General features: G+C 41.1%; 2 protein-coding genes across 7 annotated transcripts in view; one reads left to right on the forward strand and one right to left on the reverse strand.

Moving 5' to 3' along the window:
- LOC131691032 (NADPH--cytochrome P450 reductase) overlaps positions 1 to 8,859 on the forward strand; it is a 31,320-nt gene extending 22,461 nt beyond the window's left edge. For 5 of the 6 annotated variants that reach the window (XM_058977172.1, XM_058977207.1, XM_058977190.1 and 2 more), the window contains 4 exons: positions 6,615 to 6,739; positions 6,808 to 7,903; positions 7,965 to 8,122; positions 8,188 to 8,859. In XM_058977172.1, coding sequence (XP_058833155.1) covers positions 6,615 to 6,739; positions 6,808 to 7,903; positions 7,965 to 8,122; positions 8,188 to 8,332 — 1,524 coding nt within the window. In that variant the 3' untranslated portion in view covers positions 8,333 to 8,859. Of the gene's footprint in view, positions 1 to 6,159; positions 6,458 to 6,614; positions 6,740 to 6,807; positions 7,904 to 7,964; positions 8,123 to 8,187 lie in introns of those variants that run through there. The other variant, XM_058977216.1, reaches the window with a different exon arrangement.
- Positions 8,860 to 9,156: 297 nt separating this feature from the next.
- On the reverse strand, positions 9,157 to 9,906 carry LOC131691064 (uncharacterized). Its single transcript, XM_058977228.1, has 2 exons — positions 9,603 to 9,906; positions 9,157 to 9,502 (listed from the first exon to the last, which is right to left on the reverse strand). Exons 1-2 carry the CDS (start codon positions 9,878 to 9,880, stop codon positions 9,175 to 9,177), a joined length of 606 nt encoding a protein of 201 aa, XP_058833211.1. The 5' UTR covers positions 9,881 to 9,906; the 3' UTR covers positions 9,157 to 9,174.
- Positions 9,907 to 17,288: the final 7,382 nt, after the last annotated feature.

Here is a 17,288-nt window from a genome sequence, read left to right on the forward strand (position 1 = left end):
AAGAAAATAAAATTTTGTGACCCGATAGTAGTACATGAAGGCCTCCGGAAACTACTGCCAAGCTTGATGGTCCCACTCAAATACATTTGAATATAGATCCATTCAAACCAGCATTGAGGATCAGAAATGAGCTTAAACTTCATAGAACTGTAAAACAGAAAAAAATAATGGCAAAACCAATGCATTGGTTGTATAAGACGAAGGTTATCCGGTGGGAAACGATTGCAACGATGTTCAGAAAATTCAGGATGTAATTTACAAGCAATGAACCATGGGGAAGGAAATATTACGGTATCTGGTTGTTTTTCGTAGTTCGGAGGTCGTTCAACTGTCTGGATCATAAACCATTTTGTTATCAAAATGGGCTATAAACCATTTTTGCTGCAATAGGCTTCTCAGCCGAGAAGAAAGACAAGGTGTTATCTACTGGAGGAACTGTCTGAAAGGGCTCTCACAAGTATACGATCGAGTACCGAGCCGGTTACTTCCAGTCTTGTCCAAAAGAAGTATTTGCTTATAAACTACGACTTGCGACGACACCTTAATTTGCCCTTTTCGATTTGGAACACACTTGCGAACGACAAAAAAGGGCACCACTAGTTTCTTTGTAGGATACCAAACATTTTAAAACAACTAAGGTAGACCGTGAATGCGTTGGTTCCTAACTACCCCTCAGCAATCTGCAAGGTACGAGCAGGGATGCGAACGGTACCGGTAAACTACATTTTTTTCGGTACATTTACATTTGTACAAGCCGTACAGCCCGCTACAGCGACGCATCACTACTGCTCTTGCCAGAACGGTAGCCACTTCTCCGGACAGCAGTACATACATTTTTGTTTTGCTGCTGTACTCCGACTGCTCGGTGAGAGTGTGGTGTAGTAAAGTTTGCCCTCTCGCTTTGTACACTTTTCTCTGCGTAGTCAAAGGAGGAGACCCGCATAGGAAAGCGGTGATGCCGGTCGTGGCGTAATTGAACCGCATACATTGTCGTCGTTTGTGATTAAAAATATGAACAATTGTAAAATAAGGAAAGAGAAGCTGTACCGCTCGAGTCTGGTGGCAGTATTTTTTGTCATATAACTGCTTCGCATAGACTGCCGTACAGCGCTGGGCGTCCTGTACTAGCGAACGACAGCAGCGTCGTATGAGAAAGGAGAATGAAAGCAGAAATATTACACCCGTAGAAAAGGTAGGCATTTTGCATCCTTGGGTACGAGCGAATGATCCATCGAGATTAAAACCCTAAAAAACAATACAATACAATCTGCTTGCTCAACTACCACCTATCGCTCAGTAGGTCCTATGCCACCTTGGGTTTTAGTGCTGGAGAGGTCTTTCCCGAGCATTGACTGGGTGATGGAGAGGTTTTCCGGGAGCTTGACGAAGAACAATCACCATGCATCGGATGTCAAAAGAAGAGAAAATGCCACTTTGAAAAATGCGATGAAACGATTTTTCCCGAGGCTGTAAATACTCAAAAATAATTTAAAGACAGCATTCCAGGGCAGCGGTCACATGCAGGGTTTTAGACTCTGGGAAACTGCATCGGAACAGGAATACATTACCTCGATGATGACTTCTAGGCACAAGCTGTCGGAAATTGGATTTCATCGGAACTTGCGGTCAACAGAGAGGTGTACAACATGAAGTGCTTACCGGAAGTTGTGGCCTTCATTAAGAAATACCATCCGAAGGACGATGTATTATTTGCGAATTTGGTCTCGGCACATTACGGGACGGTTCTGCTGAGCTATTTGATTTTCTGTGTCCCAAGAGCAAGAGACCTACTGAGGAAACCAAATGTCCTTCATTGGACCAACGATGAACGACGTCCAACAAGCGAACAGCACTAGGCCCGTGTTGAACGATTTTAATACATTTTTTCTTGCTCTTGGGATACTGGGAATCAAACGGCTTAACATCACAGTCTTTGCCTATATCCACCGATGGCATCATTTGCGAAAAGCTCGCTAGAAAAACTGGAAAAATATACAGTTATCACGCCGCGTTAAGCTCAAATACGCAGCGCTATAGAAGTGGAAATCGATTATCGATATTTTCAGTTTCGAATGATCGTTTGAGCGTCCTCAGGTCAAATATCTGGGCCATTTGCTCGATTATCCCCGCTAATCAAACATAGAAGCTATTAGCCTACACCGACAAATGTTTCTGAAATTTGTTCTTCCTTCGTTCGAAGATCTTTTATGGAAAGTTCGATACCCTCTGGATGGATTGCTGAAGTTAGAAGCCTACTTCAATTGGACAGCGGAGTGTTACTACTATAATCCAAAGTCTGAGGTTATTGTGTTAGCCGATGCGTTCTCTGTTGACCTTTCTGTGGGAAATGGAGTCTAGGTATATGAGCTTTGCTGCATAAACTCGATAGCTGGTATATGCGAGAAACCGAAAATATGAAGGTTGCATCTTTGAGAAGTAATTAACTCTAGAAAGATGCTAGATCCCACATCAGCATATTTACAACCATTATAGAATAATAGATCAACGACATGTACGAATAGATTATTAGACCTAAGGTAAAATTTACTCGAAATAACAATTGCTTAAGCTCTCTGATAGACCAAGCATACAGAAACCATTTGCTCTTTAGAGAGTATGCTAGTTGAAGCACTGTAAGGGAATCGTTCGTACCCTTCCATTTGCGAAAGGCAATTTAAGATTTGATAATGAATCGTTTGCCTTAACCTAAGCGTTGTAGAATAGTATTTCAATCGGCCAATACGAATTGTGGTCAAAAGCTGGTTATTTCAGTTTATGAATAACAATCACCGTTAGTTGTCTCTAGTCCCGTAGACCAATACTCTGCTACTTGTATAATCTCAATTATCGACGATTTGTCATCGATTTCCGGGCGGATCATTAAAAGTCGTTCAACACACATCAACATCCATCCTGATCGAGAAGAACCTAGAACCTGTTGTGTAAGCGATGTCGCGACCGCCTACATCAATGGCATTCAGAAATTCAGTGAATAGAGGCAATTTCTCGCAGTTTATGGAGGTTTCAACCTTACGGTCATTCGCCTCTTTTCGAGTTAGATAAATCTCTGGAAAAACCTCTAATCCTATGTGCGGGGTGGGAGTGGAACCCTGGTGAGCTGCGTACAAGGCCCTCCCGACCCTTGATGGCGAGATCTGAGATTTTGAAAAAAAAAACTTCCTAGAGCATCAGTTGCTAAATAACCAACAAACGTGCCACCAAATTCCTGGTATTAGTCAACCTATACATGACAACGAATTTACGTCGATTCTGCTGGGCCCATAGATGGTTACTACTATTTCCTTCAGATCGATTCTCACTTTAATTGCGACACGTCGCATCACCAACAGCGTAATATACAACGGTTTGCTTCAAATCCGCCGATTAAATCAACTACGAAACCGATCTTAATCTAGTGCGAAAAGTATAGAAGAATGTAATTAGCCAACCAAAGTTCATTACCATTGTACGTTCTGCTCGACGCTTAGGATTTTTCTAAGGTCATGGTTAACATCACTCACAAGAACTGTAGATCCGCCGTCACTGAGGGTGGCGGCATATCGTAGTCCGACTGTCAATACGAATACGTCGTTATCGTCTACATCTTCAATGACTCCCAATTTTGAATCAGCGAATGCCAGACCAACAGTAGCTCCGTTGTCTTTTTCCGCACTAGGACACCCGTACGCAAGTTTCAGATACATTGCATTGAGGATAGCCATCGTCTTCGGCATTATAACTACATAAATTTCGCATTGAATTCTCTTGAGTTACTTTTACGTCTTCTATGAAACGAATGAATCGACTATTAATAAATATAGTAAAGTTTGATATAATACGGTAACAGTAGTATTATCCGTTAAGAATTATTCCTTTCTTCTGGATGTTGATCTTGATAATTCATATTTTAGTCAGAATTGGTGGAACTTGGAATCCAAATCGAATGACTTACTGGTGAAAGTATTTTGAAACTACGAATGAAAAATTTTCGCTGATAAAAGGGCATATTGGTATTCATTTCCTATTTAAAAGACGACGAACCTTCGATTCGCCCGAATTCAGTGTCCAGTTGAAAAAGCTGGGAATTTAACGCAAACAAATCACACCGACCTCAACAAGTGACTCGCCATTTTAAAGGGCTAAACACCCATCAACTAGCTATCTCTCACGTGTTAGTCCTGCCCTCCTTTTCTTAACTAGCCGCACATCCAAAGTTTTAAAGCCGATATCTACGGGGACTCAAGGTTCGTCCCACCCAGATGAATTGACAAATTCACTTGTAAGCAGAAACAAACATGCAGCCATAAAGTCATCCAAACCACCATGCCAGTCGAAGGCCACAATGCCCAGCACCAATTCGCTCCATCAACTATTGGGAATATGCATAACAATTTAAGAAGTACGTGTTCCTTTTGGTCCTACCTAATTGGTTGAAAAGATAATGCGTATTTTTTCAGCATTTTAAATATCATTTTAAAACTGAATAAAGCAAGGATATAGCTTGTTCAGTAGCTTATCAGCACCAGGGGAAGCTAGGTCGTGTTGCATTCATAGTTATACACACTAAGTATACATAGTAGTTAATATGAAAGCCGGAAGGGTAGATAAGCAACTCCCCTTACATGCTCTGTTTACGTTATCTTCAGTAAATATCGTATTTCCACTACCTTATTTCACTCGCTGATAACCTTCCAATGGAATTCCTACGAACAATCTCATTTTCTTCGCAAAACATCTTTTACGTTACCATCCAAATAGAAATGTGTTGTAGCTTTTATTTCGCAAACAATCATTGAACGATAAATTTTATGGTTCTTACTGTTTCTATATTGTTCGACGCTGATTTTCACCAGTAGATTTACAATAAATCTTCGTGTAATAATTAATTTTTCAGCTAAACAAAAAATGGTCATTGTTTTCAAGAAAAAATATATTTAAAAAAACAATTTTCTATTGTAAGGTACATATTCACCGCTATTTTTACTGTCAAATCCTCTTTGACATGGACATTTTCTGTAGAAACATCGCAATGTACAGTCGCGATTTGTTGGATCATCTCTTTACTGAACCGCTTTTTAATTGGACCTCCGCTAGTTGGACCATTGTCCAACTAAAAAGCATCTAAACGCCAAAATCTAATGTCAATTTACTTTGACAATCTATCTATCAGTCTTTTACACTACTAACGTCTTCTTTGGAGAATTTTTGACACTTGTCAGTCGATCCAACTAGCGAATCAAATTCGTTATTTGGGCAGAGGCTGTGGTCCAACCAGTGAATCACGACTGTATTATTTTTGCGTTGTAGCATAACATTAAACTTCACTGAAAATTATTGGAAAATTACTCTCACCGTAAAAAATAGGATTTTTGTTTTATTTCGATTATAGAGGTTTTTACCTTATGGTCATTCGCCTCTTTTCGGGTTAAAAAATCTCTTTGGAAAAATTTCTGACCCCATGTGCGGGGTTAAGAATCGAACACCTGCAGGTGAGCGGCGTACAAGACAATCGATTAACCATCTACGCTATGCCCGCCCCTTAAATTATGATTATTTTACTGTACGTTTCTGTTCGAGAAGCTATTGTCCGTATTTTTCCAAAGGAGACGCGACGATTATTTTTCGTTGCAGCAAAATTCGCACGATTCGTCACGATTCGTCGCAATATATTACTTATGGGATAAATGACACTTTAATAAAAGATGGAGCAATTTGGTGTAAAAACTCTACTGTGAATAAGACACGAAAACCTAAAACTTTAGAAGCGCAGTTTTCAGTCAGTTTTATTTACAAATTCAGTTAAAGTAAATAATTAGCACACATTTAACTCTGGTAATACATATTTTTCGACGCTTTCGAGCATTTATTATCAAATGCCCCAATTTAATATTCGTCGCATCAAAATGATTGAATGGCTTCTTTCCAATGGAACGTACAATACCAAAAACCGCATTTTAATTATTTTTACAATTATGACCAATTCCTCGTTTTGCATCTATGTACAAAAGTGTGTCCAGAGCTGAACGTGTGCCCAATCAAAATGTGCGCGTGAAGTCAGCTCTCGTGCTGCAAATCCATCTGACTTTTCTCGCTGTCATTGCTATTTTGCTTTGTCATTCGTTCGATACGTCAGTCGTATTCGTTCAATTCGCGTGTTCTTTCACAGCTGTTTGCATCAGCGTTGCTCGTTCCTTCGATTAACGAAAAAATGTCGTGAAATATAACAATTTCTAAAGGTGAAAAATCGAGCTGAATGATTGCTCGCGCCTGGAGGCCGGATCCCCTCCGGCTCTGGTCCGTGTACAGTGAACAACGGCAACCCGGAAGCGTGAGCTCATCACTTTATCAGACCTTACTAAATGCTGCGCGGAAGCGTTCCCCCTTGCGATTACTTCCAAACATCCGGCGGGATCCGAAGGCCAGTAGTCGTTTTCGACGGAAATGGGAAATGATTAAGGTATTTCAGGGCGAATTCATAACTTGTGTGATCGCCATGTGTGCTGTTACGTAACGGGGCTAGTTATAATAGTTTTCCTCGTCGAACGATGAGCAAATCGTTATCAGTGTAGAGTGCGGAGTTTGTTTAGTTAATTAAGTTTTTTTTTTATTTTCAGGTGTTTGGACTTGGCAACAAGACCTACGAGCACTACAACAAAGTTGGAGTGTATGTTGACAAACGCTTGGAGGAACTTGGAGCCACCAGGGTCTTTGAGCTGGGACTTGGAGATGACGACGCCAAGTAAGTGAACTCTTTTCAGTATAACTGTGATAAATCATAACTTTTTTTTATTATTTCTCTTTCGATAGCATTGAGGATGATTTCATCACCTGGAAGGACAAATTCTGGCCGGCTGTGTGTGACTTCTTCGGCATTGAGAGCACCGGCGAGGACGTCATGACACGTCAGTATCGCTTACTTGAGCAACCGGAAACGCCAGCGGAGCGATTGTACACTGGTGAGATTGCTCGGCTGCACTCGTTGCAAACACAGCGACCACCGTTTGATGCGAAGAATCCTTTCCTGGCACCGATCAAGATCAATCGCGAACTGCACAAGGCCGGTGATAGATCCTGTATGCATATTGAATTCGACATCGAGGGGTCCAAGATGCGATACGAGGCCGGTGATCATTTGGCAATGTATCCGGTGAACGATGCTGACTTGGTTGTGAGGCTTGGCAAATTGTGCAACGCAGATTTGGATGTTATCTTTTCATTGATTAACACCGATACGGACAGCAGCAAGAAACATCCATTCCCTTGTCCGACCACGTACAGAACAGCACTGACGCATTACATAGAAATAACGGCTCTGCCCAGAACTCACATCCTCAAAGAGTTGGCTGAATATTGTAGTGACGAGAAGGACAAGGAATTCCTACGCTTTATGTGCTCTACCGCTCCGGAGGGAAAACTCAAGTACCAGGAATGGATCCAGGACAGCAGCCGAAATATTGTGCACGTGCTGGAGGACATCCCATCGTGTCATCCTCCGATCGATCACATCTGCGAGTTGCTTCCCCGGCTGCAACCCCGCTTCTATTCGATTTCATCATCTTCCAAACTGTATCCCACCACGGTTCACGTAACGGCCGTGCTGGTCAAGTACGAAACAAAAACCGGACGGGTGAATAAAGGTGTCGCGACAACATTCCTCGCCCAGAAGCATCCATTGAACGGACAGCCCCTACCGCGGGTTCCGATCTTCATCCGAAAGAGTCAGTTCCGGTTACCGGCGAAAACGGAAACGCCCGTCATTATGGTGGGCCCCGGAACAGGGCTGGCTCCCTTCCGTGGGTTCATCCAGGAACGAGACTTCCTCAAGAAGGAGGGTAAAGAAATTGGGCAAACCATTCTGTACTTCGGTTGCCGGAAACGAACCGAGGACTATATTTATGAGGAGGTTTGTTCCGTTTGAGGTTTTGTGGTTTGTTTCGATTCATGATTGTTTATGCTTATTCTAGGAATTGGAAGATTACGCCAAACAGGGTGTCATCAATCTGCGGTCAGCCTTCTCCCGTGATCAAGCTCACAAAGTGTACGTTACACATCTGCTGGAGGAAGACATGGACCTACTGTGGAATGTGATAGGGGAGAAAAAGGGTCATTTTTACATTTGCGGGTAAGTTGGCTTTTTTCGAACCAGCGGTAATTGATACTAAAACGTTCTTGTACTTTTCTCAACAGTGACGCCAAGAATATGGCCACCGATGTGCGAAACATTCTACTGAAGATGCTACAGACCAAGGGTAACATGAGCGAAACCGAAGCTCAGCAGTACATCAAGAAAATGGAAGCCCAGAAGCGATACTCGGCTGACGTGTGGAGTTAATCCTGCGGTTACCCGGTCGTAGCTTCTATAAGTAGTGTAACACAATCCTCTTTCGTATCCACGGACGCCTGCAACATTTTCATCATTTCGTGAGCTGTTACCTTGCGGCTTCGTATTTGTTGGCGTTACGTCACATGAGAAGGTGGTATCGGTATTCGAAGGATGCATGTTATTTACTTTGGTAATGCGAAAAGACTTGTGAAAGTGCCCGGAATTGATAGTTGTTTTTTTTACTGTTTAACACACGAGAGAAAAAAAAGAACTCATACACGCCAACAAGGGAGGGGGGAATTGGAATAAATCGGTCAAACGCGTCTTTTGTTATGTTAGTGACGACAGGATAAACAGTTTATAGAATACAATATTTTTTATACAAGTAAAAAGAAGCGAACAAATAACCATCAGCCGGAAACTTCAAGTGCGAATCAGGTGTTTAGTACGTACTGGTTACATCAGATGAACAATCGTCGATAGGATGAAGAATGCAATACATTTTTGGAGATATATTTGAAGGTAGCTAATTGAAATGTGTGGTGTTGAAAAGTGAAAAGATATTTGGTTGTAGATGACTGCCTTGAGCTTCTTGATTTTGCAAATCTAGCGAATGTGAATATAGTGGTGTTTCAACTGTTCCTGAATGTGAAACATTAACTACTCATAATTATGCGCCAGTCTAAAAATATTATATGAATGAACCCGAAATGAGGCTCATACTCGAGAATGCCGTGTAAGGTAAGTAGTTCCTTATTATACCGCGCGTGTATTATGTTATAGTCTACTGCTTTCCCGAACAAGATTTTTAAGGAGTGTCAAATTCAAGGCCATATTTTGAACATAACATTTTATTTCCCCATAAAAACCGTATAGGTAAGAAAATCCTGCAGGTACTGATCCAAATCCTCCGATATTTTAAGACAATCACGAAACCGCTCAATGCTCGCCGCCTCTCGCACCTCCACGGCATTGAACGTAAACTTAATTCTTATAACCAACCCATTCAACTGATGAACGATTCGGTATCCCTCTCGTAGATGGTACTCCAGGCTCTTTTGTCTACTCGTCCCAGAAATCAGTTCACTTTCAGTGCGGGACCAGTCTAATTTGCGACTAGCTTCCTCCAGATTCCGATAGGCCTGAAGCAGTTTTTGATGGTCTTCGACCAGTGTTGAGCTGAAAAAAATGTTTCTTGTCATAACTGAGTAAATATGCTTTTGAAATTTCGCTCCTAATACCTAGAATAGAAGCACCTTAAGTCTTTGATTATACTTACACCAGTCTGCCGGTCGCAACCAGTCGATCGTTGATTTCGTTCAAACACTCGATCAGGATCTGTTCGATTTGTTCCGACGTGTAGATAGCACTACGCGTGCTAATACCGCTACCGTCCAGCAGGTCGTAGCGGACTGCTTTCGTTAACGTTTTGTCAACATTCGTCCGTTCCGTACCGATTAGATGCTTTATTTGTCTGTAATTGGAGCGTAACAGCTCACAAAAGGTTGTTAGCTTTTCCTGTGTCAGTTTTTCGCGCTCCATGGTTGCAGGCAGCATTCCGAGTTTTTGCACTAACGAATCCGACGACAACGTATCATTACTACGGGGACGCTTGTTATGATTTTTGTCTTGTCAAGGGAAGAGTTCAGCTCGGTGAACACTAATATGAATTACTTCAAACACTGAAACAAATTCTTTCTGAAAATATTCACTATTGACCGATTGCAAAAGGTGGAAACATTTTTCTTTCTGGCTTATTTCTCGCCATTTACTTTCATTTTATATATAATATCCCGAATAGAAATGTACAGTAACAAAACCATGACTTTCACTGTGACAGTACAGTAATTTTACAACAATTAACAGTAAGTTTTAGTGTTATGCTACAATAGAAAAACAATAAACTTTAACGTTTTTACAGTAAATTTCAATGTAAAATAGACTTTTACAGTGAAAAAGGGGGGTGGTTATGTATCTTAACATTAAAAAAAATCAATTTTTCTCCATACATTTTTTCTCGAAAACAGTAAAATTTAATGTGAATGCACTGTATCAGTTTTTTTGCTGAACAGTGAAATTTATTGTTACATGAAATTTTATTGTAAATCTACTGTGAGAACTTGACATCGAACAATGTTGAAACAGTAATAACTATAATATTTATTGTTTTATGATTGTTTGTAGGGTAAATGCTATTGTAAAATTCTATCCGGGATATATATATATATATATATATATATATATATATATATATATATATATATATATATATATATATATATATATATATATATATATATATATATATATATATATATATATATATATATATATATATATATATATATATATATATATATATATATATATATATATCTAAAGAGAACATTCAATATTGATTGATGTCCTACCAAACATTCTTTGGAAGTACAATTGAATGAAAGTTTACCGGTCTTTCTGTTATTTTCTCCGCACATTTATATCACGCAGCGAAATTTCACGTGATTAAACTAACAAAATTCATTTTTAATTTCAATCGACAGCCTATTTTTGATTCGAAACTAATTGATTGTTAAACCAACCAAATTTTTTTAAATTTTGGTTTTGCATCACCCAGATCAGCGTGTATTAAAAATGTTTGTGCGTATTTCCTATGTACCGTTAGTTATACCGTTTTCGATGGCAGTGCACCGGTGCAATGAAGTGAACTGGTTGCACTTCGCTACACCGACGGAGAGCCCCTCGTTCACTTTTCGTCTACTGGTTTGCTGCGTCGTTAGATGCCGTCGTATAGTTCGGCATTCTTGATAAACCACTTGCTCCTGGACAGGGTCGTTCGAGAGGATGTCTCTGAACGACCGTGGCATGTCGTATTGTCGTACGTCGAGTTCCATACAGTTGCACAAGATGGGCTCGAAGTCAGACGTATGTTGCAAGGGGTGCGTTTTGGGATGGGATCGTTGGCTATTCTGTGTGATCTCTCTGATCGTTGAAGTCGGCCCATAGGTGGGGTGAACCTTTTGATTTTCAGCTTATTGTCGCGGGAATTCACCAGTGGGGATCTTGGGTTGCTTATCTATCCTTCCGGCCTAGGATAGGATCCGCCAGCTGGCTTCTTCTTATATTTTGCTAATCCCTGCTGAAAACGACATACCCCCACTCGACCAATGTTGCCAAAATATTTGTTTTGTTACAGTCGTGTCCAAAACTTAAATTGTTCTGATTAAAATATTCTATATTATGTATCAATTTTACGCTCCGGGAAAAATCAATGATTTAGTCTTTATATTCGCATTTAATTGATCACTACGGGTCTTCCATCGGAATACAGCAAAGTAAAATAATATATATTTGTTGTTGGCCATTACGAAAAATATTTCCATGCTCTTAATTTTTGTAAGTTGCTTTCTGAGTCGAGCAACCTCATTCACAAGATCAATCTTCTCTGTTCGCATTTGGTTTAAATATTCTAAAACTACTTTTTTGCAAGGCTTAATTTTTGTTTAGTTTGTATAGGTGTTTAGGTTTGTTCCAGTACTTCATGTGATTTTTTCGGAGAAAACAGCAGTAGAAAATAACACGCTCCTATTTCCACCGATGATTGATGCAGTTGAAAACTGTAAAAATCAACTGTATCGATAATACTAAAAGAAGAACAACAAGCGATTTCCAGGATAACTTTCTCACGATTTGCCCCAAAGTATTGCGAATCTTTTCTTAAATCCACATTGCGACTTTTCAGCCATGCGCCACAGGGCCGTGCGTTGAATTACGCACCCATCTAGTTTGCATCAGTGCGAGTGAGAAAACATTTTGACGTTTGTTTTTGTTTCGACCGCACTCGTGTGTATCCCATATAGCAACAACTCGACGAAATGCTATATTATCTCGCGATAGACAATACTCCCAATTTACTCGGCGCTGGAACAAAGACAATTTTTACATGAAGTTGAAATAATTTTCATACTTAGGCTAAATAGTCAGTTACTCGGTTAGACTTCGAAAAGAGAGATAATATGTTTGAATTCGTCTGCCAGAAAATGCCTTGCACTTCATAATTACAGACGGACGTTATGGAAAGAAAGCGGAATCTCAAGAAAACAAAAAAAAAAAACAAAACGGTAAACAAACGTTATTTTACGTTTTATATCACAATACGACAACACTTCCAAGCAGCCCTTTAGTACTTTTAGTTTCCAAGCCGAACGTTTGCCAATGTCACTTTCGTCCAATCACGAGCTGGTTCAGAATTGGTTCAAAAACAGAAGACAGAGCTGGCGGATCCTATCCTAGCTTCCGGCCATCATATCGTATAGTAGATACACTTAATATGTATATCTACAAATGCGACATGATACCTGATGCAGAAAGTGTACTAATTACCTGGCAATCTTCTTTCATTTGATTGTCTGCTCAGAAAATCATTTTCCGTACCCAAATATCACATGTGACGCCTGTGATAAATGGAGAAAACCACGAGGATGGCGGAAGAGCAGTGGGTACAAGGCCAAGTGCTTTCTGGTTGGTACCAAAATGATAAGCGCAAAGGGAAAGTAAGGGATATGTTCGGAAGGAGAGCATTTCGCATTTATTTTCATTTTTTGTCTTTTCATTTGTTTCTCTTGCTACAATATATGCAACTCGGTGCAAGAGAATGTGACGGCCAAGAAAACGGAAAGCCAATAGCCCAAACAGATCAGGAACAGGAAGGAGGACTACGAACAAGGAAACAAATAACAGATGAGAAATCGTTTACTTATTTATTATAACTACGATACTAATCACAATTATTTTGCTTTTATTGTTTCATTTCAGCAAACCAACATCTTTCTACTATCTCTTCATTTTCTGCCTCCGACTATCCTCTATGTAATGTATCCGAAACTTGTGAGACTGGTTAACAGCCGGCGCCTGCTTGTGGAAGAAACTGGTGTGCTATACGGACTAGCACATACGAACAATTAAGCTTTGTAGATCCTCATCTTGACAGAGTCTAGATGAGTGGATGAACGTCTGTCAGGGTGTGGGCTGAGAAATGACAATGACAATTGTCGCGGGAATTCACCAACGGTTAATGAAGCTGATTTGAATGCTTTCGTGGAACTCTCGAATGATGTTTGTTGATGTTTCCGCTGAGAGTTAGGCGCAGATCTGCCTACCGGCGGAGGTTATTCTATCTGCGTCGACATTCCCTTTTATTCCGCTGTGGCCTGGGACCCAGCCGATGGACAGTAGTGGGTCGCGGTAGGCTTCATTAGCCTGTACAAAAGGGTGCTTCGATGTCCCGCTCTCGATGACCTCTAACACGGAGAGCGAGCCGGTGAATCTGACTGTCGAGGAGTCGGTGGGCCTTTTATCCATTGCTACTGTCAGGACGACTGCTTCAGCGGAGAAGACTGACTGTAGGGGAGAGCAGACGGAAGAAGAGCACACCCTCTAAGCCACAGAGCACCGCTCCCACTCATCGTCGGCCTTGGATCCATCGGTGAATATTTGCACTGACTGATAGTGCGCGCCGATGTAGTTAGGGCGGTCGCGCGTTTTGACGACCAGAGATAGGCTGTAGTCGATGTTGTGGCTCGAGTCGAGTCGGCGGTAGGGAGCTGTTTGCGTACTTGTTAAGGAGGTTGTTGTTTTTGAGGTGGCGAGAGCAGATCCCTCGGACCAACCGCTTTTAGCTCTCGCAATCCCTCTTTACTTGGCGGTGATGCCAATCACTTTAGACTCTTTCCGGGAGGGTTTCTGAACCCCGTTTAGCGAGACCTGCCTGGCGTTGACGAGGTGAAAGGATCCGAAGCTTGTAGGGAGATCCGAGTACCGGGGATTGTTTTTCCTAAGGCGACTAGGATGATGCCGTCGGCGTTGACGAACATGTAGACTCCTGTGGCTAGTGAAGCGAATGTTGAGTTCATCCTAACTAGGAATAGGGTTACTGCAAGCACGAATCCTTGGGGGACTCCGTTTGACTCCCAGAATTCGTTGGAGAGTTCGCCGCCGATGTATACCTGGAATCGCCAGTCATTTCGGTAATTTTGAACGAAGGTTTCGAGATTTCCGTGGATGCCTCATCGGTGCAGCTCTCGCAGTACTCTTTTGCGTCACACTTTATTGTAGGCTTTCGCCACGTCTAAGATTTCGCCTTCGCTTCTTCAGTCAGTTCCTTGAGGGATCCCAGGTGGATTCATGTCCCGAGTCCTTTCCGGAATTGGCGATTATCAAGGAATTTGTCTTCTTGCAGCCATGTAATATACCGTCGATTGACGGTAGTCGCTCGGGGATTGTGTGCATTTACTCTTTTGGAGGGTTGGCACGATGTAGGCAAGTTTCCAGTCGTCTGAGAAGGTCCTACCTTCCCAAATCCTATTGGAGGCGTCAAGGAGTGCCATTTTCCTGTCTGGGGGTAGGTGTCTTAATATTGAGTACCCTACACTGGGTGGTCCAACCGCGGGGTGTCCTGAGGGCGACCATAGGTTCCGTCCCAGAGAAGGGTTTGTTGTATTCCGCTCCTTTGCTGGCACCTCCCTGGCTGGAACGTGAGGACAAATTACCGGATTCTTTGCCCCCCTGCTAAGAATCCAGAATCTCTCGCTGATCCTTCACGATATTTCAAACTCACTTGTCTATTTCTGGTTAATTTTTAAATGTAAAAGTTGGCATCTTTTACATTTTCGAGCATAAGTGAAATGCGTAATCTATATCTGGTGCACTTTTGTTCGATAATCCCTCCCAGAGCCAGCATAGACACAACATTCAGTTTGCTTCAGAAACCGAACATATGCGCACATGAATGTACTGTATACTGTATGTATGAATTGAATTTCGTTTCTCTTTCAAGCTCACGTGAGGATGTCAATTTTTCTAAGCTCTGAGCCGTAAATAGCGACTCAATCAGCAGACTTCCAGCAATTGACACACGGCCTTTGCCTGAAAACTTGGTTACAATGGTTATTCACGTATGTGAAATTGACTGCGATAGATTTGGTACGAAATTCAATTCGAATGTTTACACAGTGTTCTCAGAAAAAATTTCCGACTTATATACCTGTTCTCTGTGATTGAAAATCATAGACGATCAGAAGCGTTTTGGATGCGACTTTTGATTACGCTGAATAGTTTGCTGATATCGAAAGAAACAATCTTGACTAGCTCATTTATACGTTTATATGGTTGAGACTGACATAATCGTTTCTGAGTGGAATTGTGTGATACTTGCTAAACCTGGTAAAGCAGATAATGAATTCAGTTGGAAATGTTGAATAAATTTAACACGTGATTCAACATGAAAGGCTGAAAGGTTACATTGATTAATGAAAAACGTTTCTAAACAAACTGTAAAGTGCAAATGCTAATAGAAATTAGTAATAGTTCTTACTGATCGGCGAGTGAGATAATCAATGCTGCAAAGCATTCCAAATTAAAATGATTTACCGTCAATTCCTGGGAGGGGAAGAAACAAACACTCCGCGCGGAATGTTATTGAAAGCGGTTGTCATGAAGCAAGCAATCGTTCGACAACAAAAATCAATCAAGGTAGGCGATGCAAAATTGAGCAAATTTTTATTTTACGTGTCATTGATGCAAGGGTGTTATCGGCGCATAACTTCAACCGTGTGATGAAAATGGAGCTTGGTTCGGGAAAGGAATCAGTTGATTTAAAGTGAAAATTAAGTACATGGTTTAATATTGTGGTCGAAAATCCAGAAGTTTCAATGTGAAAGTACCTCCGCATCGCTTAGTTTAATTTGATGGAACAGACGGAAGATAGAGGCAACGCGAGTTGATCGTAATCAAGCGGGTACAAGAGTGAAGGGTTGCTAGATTAGAAAACAAAATCTCGTTTAAGGTGAAGATACGTGGAAGCCAGTAACGCACGCTTGTTGCTAGGCACCGACGCGCTTGTTTACATTGAGAAAAAAGGAATTCGAAATGAAAATTCAAATGCGAGTTTTCGGACAGAAAATTTAAAGTTTTGTTAGTAAACGATTAAAGCTTCGCGGGTGTTTTTTGCAGTGGTGTGCGATTAAAGTACATTTGAAAAAGTGCACTGAAAATGAGAAAAAGAAAAGTAAGAGTGTTTCGAAAAGAAACCCCAAGTGAAGAGGAGTGATGTTTTCGCACAAAATAAGAGCTACAGATAGAATTCCGGTTAAAACTCGGGTTGATTGTATAGGAAAATGTTCTAGCTTCCTCAAGTAGCAGTTTCATGGTACACCGGCAAGGTTAGTATATTGAAAAACGTATTTTTATATTTGCTCGTGCCAGATACAGTCGCGATTCGCTGGTTGGACCACAGCCTTGTCCAACTAACGAATTTGATTCGCTAGTTGGACTGACTGACAAATGTCAAAAACTCTCCAAAGGAGATGTTGGCAGTGTAAATGCATCTGTTCACATCTCTAAATATTGTCAGATTGATTGTCAAAGTAAATTTGACACGAGATTTTGACGTTCGGATGCTTTTTAGTTGGACAATGGACCAACCAGCGAATCACGACTGTACATGGTTAGGCAGGGGAGAGGGGTGTGTGCGGTCTAGGAGCTATGTTGTGGCTCGCTTGTATAATGTCCTTAAACTGTAGGTATTTGCCATAAATTCACTCCAAAAATGTCCGAAGGATATTGGCTTTTTCCGGAACGCCATTTTGGAACAATTTGTCTCACTTGTTTCGAAGAAATATTGGATTCACTCCCCTATCATCTTCTTCCTTTCAGCCCGATTTTCCAAAACTCAGTTTAAACAGACCGGAAGAAAACGTTACCCTGGGAATTTCGAGGCAAACAACTTAGCCTTGAGAACAAATTACGGACGAACTGTTACTCACTGAATACAAATCACAGCGGCAGACAAAAAAGAAAACTTTTCAACTTTAGCAAAGGCCTACAGCTCACCTTTCCATAGTCGCAATAATCCTAATGACCCGATGGTGGATGATTGCTGTAACCGGAACCTGCATCTATTACTGCG

The sequence above is a fragment of the Topomyia yanbarensis genome, chromosome 1, assembly GCF_030247195.1.
Source record: "Topomyia yanbarensis strain Yona2022 chromosome 1, ASM3024719v1, whole genome shotgun sequence".
Classification (NCBI taxonomy): domain Eukaryota; kingdom Metazoa; phylum Arthropoda; class Insecta; order Diptera; family Culicidae; genus Topomyia; species Topomyia yanbarensis.